This window comes from Carettochelys insculpta, chromosome 27 (genome assembly GCF_033958435.1).
Source record: "Carettochelys insculpta isolate YL-2023 chromosome 27, ASM3395843v1, whole genome shotgun sequence".
NCBI classification, from domain to species: Eukaryota; Metazoa; Chordata; order Testudines; family Carettochelyidae; genus Carettochelys; species Carettochelys insculpta.
In genome coordinates, this window is record NC_134163.1 from 3,027,207 (window position 1) to 3,039,601 (window position 12,395).

Consider the following 12,395-nt stretch of genomic DNA (forward strand, 5'->3'; position numbering starts at 1 on the left):
CATACCCAGGTGAAGCACCTTCTCACCTTGCCTGCCACAGAGGAACCAGCGTAATTAGACGTGCAGCTTGAACAACGGAGAAGAGTGCGGTGAATAGATCACCGTCTTCATGACCACTCTTAACTGGGCCGAGCTTGGAATAATATTAGCCTTGTGTGGGTTGACTTGTATTATTCTTGTAATACTATATTGGTGGACTCAGATAAAGGGTAAATCTACACCAGAATGGGCTCGCCCATGCATTGGGACTCCCATAGGCCCTTAAGGGCCCCTGCAACAGAAACCTGGATTTTATTGTTATCTCTTCTGCTATCAATTCCGAATTATGCATATAGGGAGCATAACTCATTTGTTTTGCTTGCTCACCGTGTAGCTAACCTGACTAACCAAACCGACTGTTGGATATGTGCTCCGGCTCCACTGTCCCCCAGAACAGGTATACCTTTTACCACACTTCCCCTAACACTGGCAGAGCTAGCGGCTACCACGGGTCATGAGGAAGGGAACAGGACAGATTCACTCTTTTGGGATAAGACATCCTTACAGCAAGCTACATACCAGGATTGGGAATATGCAGTAGCAGTACTGACTGAGGGAGTGTTCTGTTTCACTCTAAACCAGTCTGATCAGTATGCTCGTCCGGTGGGAAGAAGTTCTTGTATTATCACTCAGTGGGCAGAGGGATACTGGATTAAGACCAAGAAGGGAGGACGATAATGTGGGAGCAGTAGTTCCTCCCCTTTTGGAGAAATTATTACAACTGATCTCTCCACTATTGGGACCCAGACAGGTATAACCTGTCGATCAGTTAATATTTCTGATATACCAGGCCAATGGTGGATTTGCAGTGGTCCCTACGGAGAATGTAACTTAGATGGTACCCCTACCCGAAGCCAACGAGGAGGATGGGAAGCCCCTTTAGGAGCATATGAGCTATTTAGTAAAGCAGCATTAAATATTGAAGGTATTCCCCTAAGGACTAGCCCTTACTGGGGCTTACAGGGACATTATTTTGTGTGTGGCCGGAAAGCTTATAAGGTACTACCGGCTAACTGGACTGGTAGTTGTTATGTAGCTCATGGAGTTCCCCAATTATATGTATCTTCTACATTGCCCAAGGGAAAGATCAGGAATATCCGAGCCACTACTGTCGAATCCCGAGAGGAGACTCTCCAGAGTCTTAACGAAGCACTGGAGGGCAATGCAAAGAACCCCCTTACACCGGGAAAGCTTACTGGGTGCTCCATCTTGGGCATAATCCCACTGCTCACAGCACCAGCCATGGCATGCATAGGCCGGTATACTGTAAGACTCCAGATGGTACTAGAGAAGGTTACCCTTGAGTTAGAGGACTCAATTAGTGAGTTGGGAACAGCCATAGAAACGTTAACTAAAGAAGTGCAACAGCTTAGGACATATTTCCTGCAAAATCGATTGGCTTTAGACTACCTATTAGCTTCCCAAGGAGGAGTCTGTGCTCTAGTTGGATCCCGGTGTTGTGTGTATGTAAATGACAGTAGTCATGAAATCTATGAAAAGGTTGTAAAAGCAGAAGCCCACGTCCGAATCGGAGCACAGGCTGTCTACACCCCCCCTGAGGGTGACTGGTTACAAGATCTGTTTTCAGGATGGGGTTTATCCTCATGGCTCAGTGGTTTGTTTAGTTTATTGATTTAAATCTTTCTTCCTGTACTTATTGTACTGATGATATTATGCTGTGTGGTATCGTGTGTTAGGGAGCTTTTGCAAAATATATTAACATGCTCAGTGCAAGGGTATCGTAAAATACTTATGCAACACAAATTGTAATAAGAGTAGGCAGGGATGCCTGCAAAATCAAAAGGGGGGACACTGTTATGGGAAAATCATTTATAGGTAATTTTATATGCATATTTTAAAGGGTTTGTTCTTTTAGCTTAGCACTAGTAGCTAAAGTAACAGAAGCATTAGGCCCAGGGTCAAGCTGACCTGAGAAGAATGCTGAAGACAGCAGCTGCAGAACCAGTGAAAACTAGCTGGTATTGTACTAATTGGGAGTTTGCGAAGTAGAAATAAGAAGAAGAACATAGGGAGTCGAGATAACCGCCTCCTAAAGAAGATCAAACACCCAGCAACAGACTGTCTTCTTAGCAATGGAATCATCCAATGAGGAGTAGTAAAAACCCCTACTCAAATTAGGGGATTGGACTTTGGACTGGGATATGGGCGGTGTTATGAACTGTAAAGAGTATAATTGTCAGTGAATTTTGGGGGGCGGGGTCCCTCTCTGGAGGCACCCAGCTCGAGCTGTAATTCTGTACCTCAATAAAGGATACTTGTGGATTGGATTCTGAACTTGGAACTCTGTGGGATCCTAGAGTCGGACCCAGCACCTGCATGGGTGAGGGGGAGAGTTACATCTTTTCTTTAACACCATGCAGCCACTGAAGATCACCCACATGAGTGCAGTCATTGGGTTTTTTTCTTCTGTGAACTCTCTGATGATTGACGAGGTGCGAGCGTTCCTGGAACCTGTCCCACAGACAGAACAGCTGAAAGGTTTCTCTCTGGTGTAGGTTCTCTGATCTGTAAGATTTTAGTGCTGTCAAAAGCTTTTCCCACAGTCAGATCAGCTGAAAGGTTTCTCACCAGCGTGGGTCCTTTGATGACAAGTAAGACTTGAGCGCTGACAAAAGCTTTTCCCACAGTCGGAGCAGGTGAAGGGTTTCTCTCCAGTGTGGGTTCTCTGATGTACAACAAGGCGAGAACTCTGACTGAAGCTTTTCTGGCAGTAAGGGCAGTTGAAGGGTTTCTCTCCTGTGTGGCTTCTCCAATGCATAACAAGGCTTGACCTCTGAATGAACCTTTTCCCACAGTCAGGGCAGCTATAAGGTCTCTCTCCTGTGTGAATTCTGCAGTGACTTTTAAGACTTGAGGAACATGAGAAGCGTTTCCCACAGTCAGAGCAGTGGAAGGGTTTCTCTCCAGTGTGGGTTCTCTGATGACAAATAAGACTTGATTGCTGACAAAAGGTTTTCCCACAATCAGAGCAGCTGAAGGGTTTCTCTCCTGTGTGGATTTTCCTATGATTAACAAGGTTTGACCTGTGTCTGAACCTTTTGCCACAGTCAGGGCAGTAAAAAGGTCTCTCTCCTGTGTGGATTTTGCAATGACTTTTAAGGTTTGAAGGCCACAAGAAGCTTTTGCCACAGTCAGAGCAGCACAAGGGTTTGTCCCCAGTGTGGGTTTTCCGATGATTAACAAGATATGAGTGTCGACTGAAGCTTTTCCCACAATCAGAGCAGAGGAAGTGTTTTTCCTCGGTGTGGATTCTCATATGTTGATCAAGGCCAGAAACATCACTGAACCTTCTCCCACACACAGAGCAGCTGAAGGGTTTCTCCTCTCTGTGGATTTTCTGATGTCTAACGAGATTTGAACTGCTGCTGAAGCTTTTCCCACAGGCAGTGCAGTGATAGGGTTTCTCTCCTCTGTGAATTATCTGATGAGTGAGAAGGTGTGAGTGTCGCCAAAAGCTTTTCCCACAGTCAGAGCAGTGGAAGGGTCTCTCTCCTGTGTGGGTTCTATGATGATACATAAGACTTGAGCGCTGACTAAAACTTTTCCCACAGTCAGAGCAGTTGAAGGGTCTCTCTCCTGTGTGGATTCTCTGATGAGCAACAAGGTTTGGCCTCCGACTGAAGCTTTTCCCACAGTCAGAGCAGTTGAAGGGTTTCTCTCCTGTGTGGGCTCTGTGATGATCAATAAGACCTGAGCGCAGTTGGAAGCTTCTCCCGCAGTCAGAGCAGATAAAAGGCTTCTCTCCGGTGTGGATGATACAATGACTGTTAAGACTGAAGCTTTTCCCACAGATTTTCTGTTGTACGCTCTCTTTAGTGTGTTTTATGCCTCTGCTTCCATGGCTGGAGTTATCCTGCCCCTCCCCTGCATGGTTTCCCTGCTGCCTTTCTGGGCTACGCTGACTCTCACAGGTCTCTCTGTGCTCAGGGCTCTGAGAAACACGACCTTCAGAGCTTCCCAGGAACATCCCACAGGAGGCCACTTGCTCTGGTTCTTCCAGCTGAAGATTCTTCTCATCAATCTTGAGCAGCATCACCTCACCTGCTGGGACACAGAGGGAAGCAAAGAGTGTCACACTCTGCGCTGAGCTGAAAGGAAAACTCTGAAAGGGAACAGAAAAGGGGGAACGCAGCCAACAGCTGAGGGAAAGCTTGAAATAACATGAACTGAGCTGCTCCTCCTTCCTCACAACCCTTCCCCAGAGGACAGACCCCAGCTCTGCTCCCACCCTCTGGCTGGAGCTGAAGACAGGCTGAAGGGTCAGTCACTCTGGATGAAGAGGCACAAGTGACATCTAGGAGAACACAGAAATCGGTTTCTGAGTCACTTGAGCTGACTGCTCACCTGTGTGGGGGTCGCTGATGATCTCCCCTTTCTCAGAGGCCTGGAGATCTGGGACCCCCAGCTCCTCCCCTCGCTCCACCCAAGAGATCACATCAGCTTTGGGAACTGGAAATACTGCCTGGGGGGCAATTAACCAAGTGCTGATCTTTTTCAGGAAGGTCCAGGCCATTACGTCTTCCAGCCCCAGGATCTGAGCCGCCCACTCAGAGAGGCTCCTTCCCCACCTGGCACATGCCGGGCCCTGGATGGTACAAAATTCCATGACACACTCACCTGGGGTACAGGTACCTCACCCCTGCCTCGGGAATGGCCCAGCTCATTCCTGGGGGAGCCGAGTGCTCTGCTGCACTCTCTAGGGTATAACTCAGCCTCCCTCTTGACCTGTTCCATCCCCCCCATGCCAGGGCAGGACAGGACCACTCAACTCAAACAAGACACTCGATTTGTTGTTGTTTTTGTGGATAAAACTAACACAGCTACGCCCAATGCCTGGCACCAGGCAGGCCCCGAATTTAGCCACGTGGCGTGGGAATCCATCAAATACATGAAAAAAACTGCACAGATACAGAAACCATCTTCCTCGCCAAGTGCAAATGGATGGACGTCCCACCCAACGGACTGAAGGTGAAAAACTCACTGCAACCGACACACTGCACGGACTGTGTAGAGAGACTGGTCACACACTCCCACAGACCTGAGGAACCACCTGTTCAGCATCCTGTGCAGCAAACAGGTAAACATCACAAGGAACTCTCAAGTCTGGAGCCTCTCCTAAATAAACAACCTTCCACACAAACATCCGCATGGCTGGACTTTACTGAAAGGAGACAGGAGAGTTACATCACACACTGCTCTTCTGTACAAGACTGTAAACTCTCTCACCTCCTACTTGCCGCAGGGGGCCACAGTAGTGGTACCCGTAACTCACCCAGCAACATTGTCAATCTATCTAACCATACACTCAGCCCAGCAGACGAGTCTGTCCTATCTTGGGGACTCTCTTTGTGCCCCACCACCCTCACAAACATGACACAGTTCTGTGGGGATCTGGAACCCCACCCCAATTTTGCCAGGAATACTTTCCAGGAACACTTTTGACAAGACTCTCAACAGCCCTACAGGCACCGTCACACTTACAGCACAAGAAGAAGAATTCTGCATGGAATCCTTCCTGATGGTCCAAACGACAGACTGCATCTACACTTAGAGCACTTCTGTTTCTGTGCACAGGCAGAAATTGTGGCAAAGTGACATCGCTTGTCCCAGGACCTCAGCCGTGCGCAATGCAATGTCACCCACAGCCTCAGAAACAGCTCTGGCATTGTCATCCAAGAGGCTGACAAAGGAGCTGCTGTCGTCATCATGAATAGGTCAGACCATGAAAAGGAGACTCCCAGGCAGCTCTCCAATACCACATTCGACAGGCTACTGTCCTCTAATTCCACTGAGCAGCACACACAGAAACTGCACCGTCTGCTCAAGACACTCCTGACAAAAGCGCAGGAACAGATCTACACAGACAGACCCCGAGAGCCCCAAGATCCATAAATCTGAACATTCTGGCGGCACCATCAGCTCAGGCATTGGCACTCGCACTGCAGCCTTGTCCAGCTATGGGAACTCTCTACTCAGACCGTATGTTACCAGCACTCCTAGCTATCTTTGAAACACCACTGACTTCCTCAGGAAACTGCTATGCACTGGTGATCTTCCTGAAAACACCATCCTGGCCTCCATGGATGTAGAGGTCCCTTACACAAAATACCCACGTGAAGATGGACTTCAAGCTGTTCGGAACAGTATCCCTGATGATGCCACGGCACAAGTGGTGGCAGAGCTTTGAGACTTTGTCCTCACCCACAAGTACTCCACATGTGGGGACAATTTATACCTTCAAATCAGTGGCACTGCAATGGGCACCCGTGTGGCCCCACAGTATCCAACAAGTTTATGGCTGACCTGGAACAACTTCCTCAGCTCTCCACCCCTGGCGCCCCTCCTCTACTTGAGCTACATTGACGACATCATCATCTGGACCCACAAGAAAGAGGCTCTTGAAGAGGTCACTGTGATTTCGACAGTTTCCACACCACCATCAACCTCAGCCTGGAATGGTCCACACAAGAGATCCACTTCCTGGACACTACTGTGCACGAAAGTGATGGTCAGATAAACACAACCCTATATCAGAAACCCAAGGACCGCTATGCTTCCTCCATGCCTCCAGCTTCCATCCAGGGCACACTACACTATCCATTGTTTGCAGCCAAGCTCTAAAGGTAAAACCACATTTGCTCCAATCCCTCAGACAGAGACAAACATCTACAAGACCTTTACCAAGCTTTCCTCAAACTACAATACCCACCTAAGGAAGTGAAGAAACAGAATGACAGAGCCAGACGTGTACCCAGAAGCCACCTGCTACAAGACAGGCCCAGCAAAGAAAACAACAGAACACCACTGGCCATCAGCTACAGCTCCCAACTAAAGCCTCTCCAATGCACCATCCGTGATCTACAACCCATCCTGGACAATGATTCTTCACTCTCGAAGACCTTAGGAGGTAGGCCTGTCCTTGCCTGCAGCCAGCCCACCAAACTAAAATAAATTCTCACCAGCAACTATAGACCACAACACTGTAAATCACAAACCAAACCCTTCGACAAACCGCCGTGCTATCTATACCCACCAATGACACCACCACACCTGCTAAACCGGGGTGGTGAGTTCAATCCTTGACGAGGCCATTTAGGGATTGGGGCAAATAGATGCCAGGGACAGTGCTTGGTCCTGCCAAGAGGGCAGGGGACCGGAGAAGATGACTTCCCGAAGTCCCTTCCAGTTCTAGATGTGTATCTCCACTTATATTTTAATTTTATTTGAACCAGCGGGGCTCATTCACCTGCAGATCTAAACTGGACAGTCTCCATGTAAAAGAATAAATGGATGCAAATCAGATATCAGAAAAGGTAACATACAAAACCTCCCTGTACGTTCAGGAGCAGATTTAAAAGTAGCCACCCTGCAACGCAAAAATGTCAAAAGCAAACCTCAAAGAGCAACTGCAGAGCTGCAATTCATTTGCAAATGTGACACCATCCATTTAGGACTGAACACAGACCAGGAACGGCTGACCAAGTACAAAAGCAGTTTCTCTGCTCTGGCTGTTCACACCCTCACATCAGCTGCTGGAAGTGGGCCACATCCTCCATGAGTGAATTGCTCTCATTAACTCCAGCCTTCTTCTTGAGTGGGACTCCCTCCTTTTCTTGTGCCTGTATATTTCTACTAGCCTCTGGAATTTCCACGTGGTGCCTCTGGCGAATTGGGCCTTTGCCCACAAAAGCTGATGCTCCAGAAAATTAGTTTGTCTAAAAGGTGCCACAGGACTTCTGTGTTTTTGCCCGACTCAAAACGTGAGCTCTGTGAGGGCTGGCAGGGGCTCCCAGGCAGGGCTCAGACTGCAGGTCACTAGAACTTGGAGAGAAAGGCTCTGGCAGAGCTCTGGCTCCCCTAGGGCTCTGTCCACAAAGCTCCTGGCTGGGGTCTGGTTCCTCCAGCTCTTTGGCTCTAATGCGCTACTTGAACCAGCAGGAGGCAGAGGAAGTTATCTGAGCAGTGAGGCGAGTCCTGGGCTGGCTGCTTCAGATCCTGCCCAGGCTCCTGCTCTGGGACCCCTGCCTGCCTGTGGCTGGGTGGGCCCTCCCAGCAACCCACAAGAGCTGCTACTCCTGGAGCCAGCCATGGCAGTGTTTGGCTGTGCTGCTCTCTGGGGGGTGTGGCTGTTGTTGCAGCTGGGCTCCCCCTCAACTACCTCAGTTCTACTCTGCCAGCAGCAGGATCTCTGCGTGGTTTACCACTTTCCTCCTGTATCATGGGCTTGTTGCTGACTCACTTTCCAGCCGCACCCAGCGCATTTCCCTTGGTGTGGGAAGGAGACTAGCAGAAGTGCAGCTGGAGGGTGTTAGTTACAGCCCCCGTCTCTGCCTCCCCCACAACCTCCTGCTGAGATTCTAGCTGCACTTTTGCCTTCACAGTTTTACAACTCACTGCCCAGGTTTGGCCCCACCAGGTGTCACATGACCTAGCTGGGCACCTCCCAACCATCTTCAAAACCCCCCAGTATCAATGCAAGCCGAGGATGCTGGATGAGGTGTGTTATGAGACCTACGGGTGTGTTATGGATGCTGGATGAGGTGTGTTATGAGACACTGCATCCAAACTGGGGCCCACGTTACTCATAACCGGTTTGTCCTGTGTCTGGTACCCACCAGTGACTCCTCAGAAAGCAATCTACTGTACATTAGAGAGCTGGTGCGCCTGTCTGGGAGTTTGGTAACAGAGTGTAACAGAAGTGGGTCTGTCCCATGAAAGTTCACCTAATAAATTATTTTGCTAGTTTTTAAAGTGCTATTTGACTGCTTTTTGTTTTGATAGTGTCTGGGAGTTTGTGTTTGATTGTTCAAGAACTCCCCCTAAACGGTAGGAGCCAGCAGGGGTGCGGCACGTTGGCCCCAGGGGTACCCTGCAGGCACTAAGAGCAGCCAGACCCAACCCCACACCTCTGGTACCCGCCATTCCTGCCTGGGCCCCTCCATTCACACCTCTAGCCAAGGCAGATGGTGGGGAAGCACATGGAGACCTGGGCTATGGGAAGAGCAGCACCACTACCATGTCCCTCAACTTGCTTCCCCTGGGAGGGGCCGTGGAGGGGAGAGTCTCTCACAGGGGAGCCAGTGATTCCTGGGGCTGACACTCCTGACACTGGGGACAGGGGCAGGGAGGGACCCTGAACCGAACCAAACCCAACCCAGTTGCTGTGGAGCCCACGCAGCCTCTGACACCCCCGGGGACAGGACTCCTCACCCAGCCAGAGCAGGGTCTGGTAATTCTCCTGCATCACCTCCCTGTAGAGGGCTCTCTGCCCCGGGGTCAGCAGCCCCCATTCCTCCTGGGAGAAACACACAGCCACCTCCTCCAAGGTCACCGGCTCAGACACCACCGCCATGTCCTTGCTCTGTCTCTGCAGGGCCAGGGCTGCTCTGGAGCCAGATGTGGGTGCTCTGCACCTGGCAGGGGAGAAGAGCAACGGAGACATTGCAGATGGGGCTGGAAGCCGCTCTGCACTCCCCACACTTGCTCCCTGGGGCAGACGTGCTGCACACGCACATTTGGGGAAACACTCGAGTCTCACAGAACCACCTCACACAAGTCAGATCCCAAATCCGTCCTCGTTTCTCTCCGGACATGGCCTGAGTTCCAGCACTGCTGCGCACTGGAGTGTGTCCCACGGAAACGTCACGTGGTTAGTGACACACCACGGGGACAAGCCCGGAGGAAGGGAGCAGCTGAAGGGACAATGAGGATCACTGAACTGCACCGCGGGGGAGCACAGGCGCCGTGCGACGAGCGCCCGGCCCCACTGGGGAACCAGGAGGGGGTGGACACAAGCCCACCCAGAGCTCTCGGATCCCCAGCGGGGGGAGGGGTGCAATGGACTCAGGACCCCAAATCACTGAGGGGGACAAGGGAGAAGAAAATCAGGAGAACGGGGCGGCCCGGCCGGGACCAGGGGGAGGGGGAGGCGCTGGCGCGGGCCGCACGGAGCGTCCGAGCGACAAACGGTGGGGGGAGGGTGGAGCCACTTCCCGGCCCGGCCGGGCCCCCCCTCACCCGGCGGCGGCTCCCTGCGGGGGAGGCCGGGAGCAGGGGGAGGCGCTGGCGCGGGGGGGCCCCGCACGGAGCGTCCGAGCGACAAACGGGGGGGGGGGGGGGTGGAGTCACTTCCCGGTCCGGCCCCCCCTCACCCGGCGGCGGCTCCCTGAGGCGGGGGGCGGGGGGCTTTGGGCGGCGGCAGCGCGTGACCCGGCGGAGCGGCCGCAGAACGTTCCCGCCGGACCCCGGTTAACCCCTCCGCTGCCGGAGCTGCACACGCGGCCGGCGAGTCCCAGCGCGGCTCCCCCGGACTCCGCCCCCACCGCCCGCCACCGGCAGGGGCCGCGCCGGGAGAGGGGAAGTGACGTAATCGGCAGACAGGCCGGAGGGGGAAGGGCGGACGGTGGAGAAACCCCCCGGCTCGCGGGCGGGGTCGGGACCGGACCTGGTGCCGCTGCTCCCCCGGTGCACGTGGGGGCGGGGCGGCGGCGGCTGCTCCTGCTGGGGCTGGGCCGGGGCTGCAGTAACGCCCCTTCCGCGCCCGGCCTGGTCGGGGCGGGGGGGCGGTCGCTGCGGGTAGGACCGGCCGGGGGGGGAGGGGCACCGCCGGGCTCTGCTCACACCCACCCCCGCGGGCGGGGCCGCTCCAGCGCCGCCGTGAACGTTCTGGGGCGGGGAGGGGAACAACCCTCCGGCCTCGCCCCCTGGGAGAGGCGGGAACCAGACACTGAGCTTCGCCCCCAGCCTCCGGCTCCAGCGCCCCGGGGGGGGTGTTTGTCCCCCTCAGCACAGCCCCCCCACCCCGCGAGTCGCGCGGCAGCGCCTCGTGCGGTCAATGGCCCCGCCCAGCTCCTCCCCCGCCCAACGCGGGCCCGGCCCGAGGGCCAACCGACACCCGCACTCCCAGCGCTGCGGCAGCGCCTCACCGCAACCAGCGTCCGCTGCTGCAACCCAGTTCCGCGCGCCTTCGAATTGCCCCGCCCCGCTCCCCCATTGGCTGTCATTCTGCCTCCCAGATCCGCCATTGGTCGGTACGATGACTAATCACCTTCCGATTTTGACCAGTGGATCAGCCCTCCCTGCCGTTGGTCGCCCGTTCTGAAACCGCCCTGTGGGACAAGAATGTCAATCCACGCAATCCTCACGGCCATTGGCTAGACCGAGACAATGTCGTTTTCTCATTGGCCAAAAAACCCTAACCTGTCTCGCTATTGGCCGTTAGCCACAAGAGTCCGCCTTCCTCTCAGCTCTTGCTCAATCCCTGGAGGGACCCTTCTGCTAACGCCGGGAGCCCAGGCTCAGGACACGTTTGGGGGGCGGCGCTATGAGAGCTCTGGGTGGGGACACAGGCTGTGGGCGGGGCCGGTCTCAGGACAGGTTTGGGGGAGGCGCTGTGAGAGCTCTGGGTGGGGACACAGGCTGGGGGGGGGGGCAGAGCTCAGGACAGGTTGCGGGGCGGGGCTGTGAGAGCTCTGGGTGGGGACACAGGCTGGGGGGGGTGGGCAGAGCTCAGGACAGGTTGGGGGGCGGGGCTGTGAGAGCTCTGGGTGGGGACACAGGCTGTGGGCGGGGCCGGGCTTAGGACAGGTTTGGGGGGTGGGAGCTCCGGGACTCCTGTGATTTCTAGTCATTTCCTTTCCCAGCTGGGCGCTTGTGTGGGGCTTGTCCGGCCGCGGCGTTGCCGGGATTTCCGTGTGTGCGATTCCCGCCCAGCCCCTTGTGGGACCTGGTTGTGCTGGTGACTGGAAGACAACAGGCACCGTCCTGGGGCACCTCAGAGACTAACAGACAATTTGGAGCAGGAGCTTTGGTGGCAAAGACCTACCTGGTCAGGTATACGAATGGGGGGTGGGTAGAGGAGGATTTAAAGGGGGGGTCCCAGTAAAAGGAAGGGGGCAGAGCTGACAAGTGTCCTTCCGATAATGGGTCATTTCCACCCTGAGTGAATCGACCTTGTCAGCTCTGCCCCTCCCAGGGTGGGTTGGGGGTCTCAGCCCTCACCATGGGGTAAGGAAGGGAGAGATGTGGGGGCTGTCCCTGACCCCAGCTCCCTGAGGGGTGGGGAGTGTCATGGGGACCTGGGCCAGGATATGGCACTGGCCTCAGCCCCAGCTCTGGGTTTTGGGGGCCGAACCCAACTTCAGACTGGGGGGCTGGGCGTGGCCATGCAACAACCTGAGCTTTCTCGGGGAGAGGGTGTGCTGTGGGGTGGACCCAGCTCTGGGGGAGGGAGGGAGAAGTGGTGCCTTGGGGATATCCCTTCCCCTTGATCTGGGGTCAGCATCCCAGGCACCACCCTCCAGAGCTGGGGTCACCCCCCAGCTCACCACATTGGC

General features: G+C 54.3%; 1 protein-coding gene across 1 annotated transcript; it reads right to left on the reverse strand.

The window, feature by feature from the left end:
• Positions 1 to 1,108: 1,108 nt before the first annotated feature.
• On the reverse strand, positions 1,109 to 9,680 carry LOC142002468 (uncharacterized). Its single transcript, XM_074978610.1, has 3 exons — positions 9,574 to 9,680; positions 9,271 to 9,473; positions 1,109 to 4,101 (listed from the first exon to the last, which is right to left on the reverse strand). Exons 1-3 carry the CDS (start codon positions 9,651 to 9,653, stop codon positions 2,609 to 2,611), a joined length of 1,776 nt encoding a protein of 591 aa, XP_074834711.1. The 5' UTR covers positions 9,654 to 9,680; the 3' UTR covers positions 1,109 to 2,608.
• Between the last annotated feature and the right edge of the window lie 2,715 nt (positions 9,681 to 12,395).

What these genes read in the sequence shown, in the direction of transcription:
- LOC142002468 (XM_074978610.1), bottom strand. Translation starts at nt 9,653, where the DNA reads ATGTCCGGAGAGAAACGAGGACGGATTTGGGATCTGACTTGTGTGAGG. An exon ending in ACTCGAGTGTTTCCCCAAAT is followed by an intron (nt 9,474 to 9,573) that starts GTGCGTGTGCAG and finishes CTCCCCTGCCAG; the next exon opens with GTGCAGAGCACCCACATCTG. An exon ending in CCAGACCCTGCTCTGGCTGG is followed by an intron (nt 4,102 to 9,270) that starts GTGAGGAGTCCT and finishes GTGTCCCAGCAG; the next exon opens with GTGAGGTGATGCTGCTCAAG.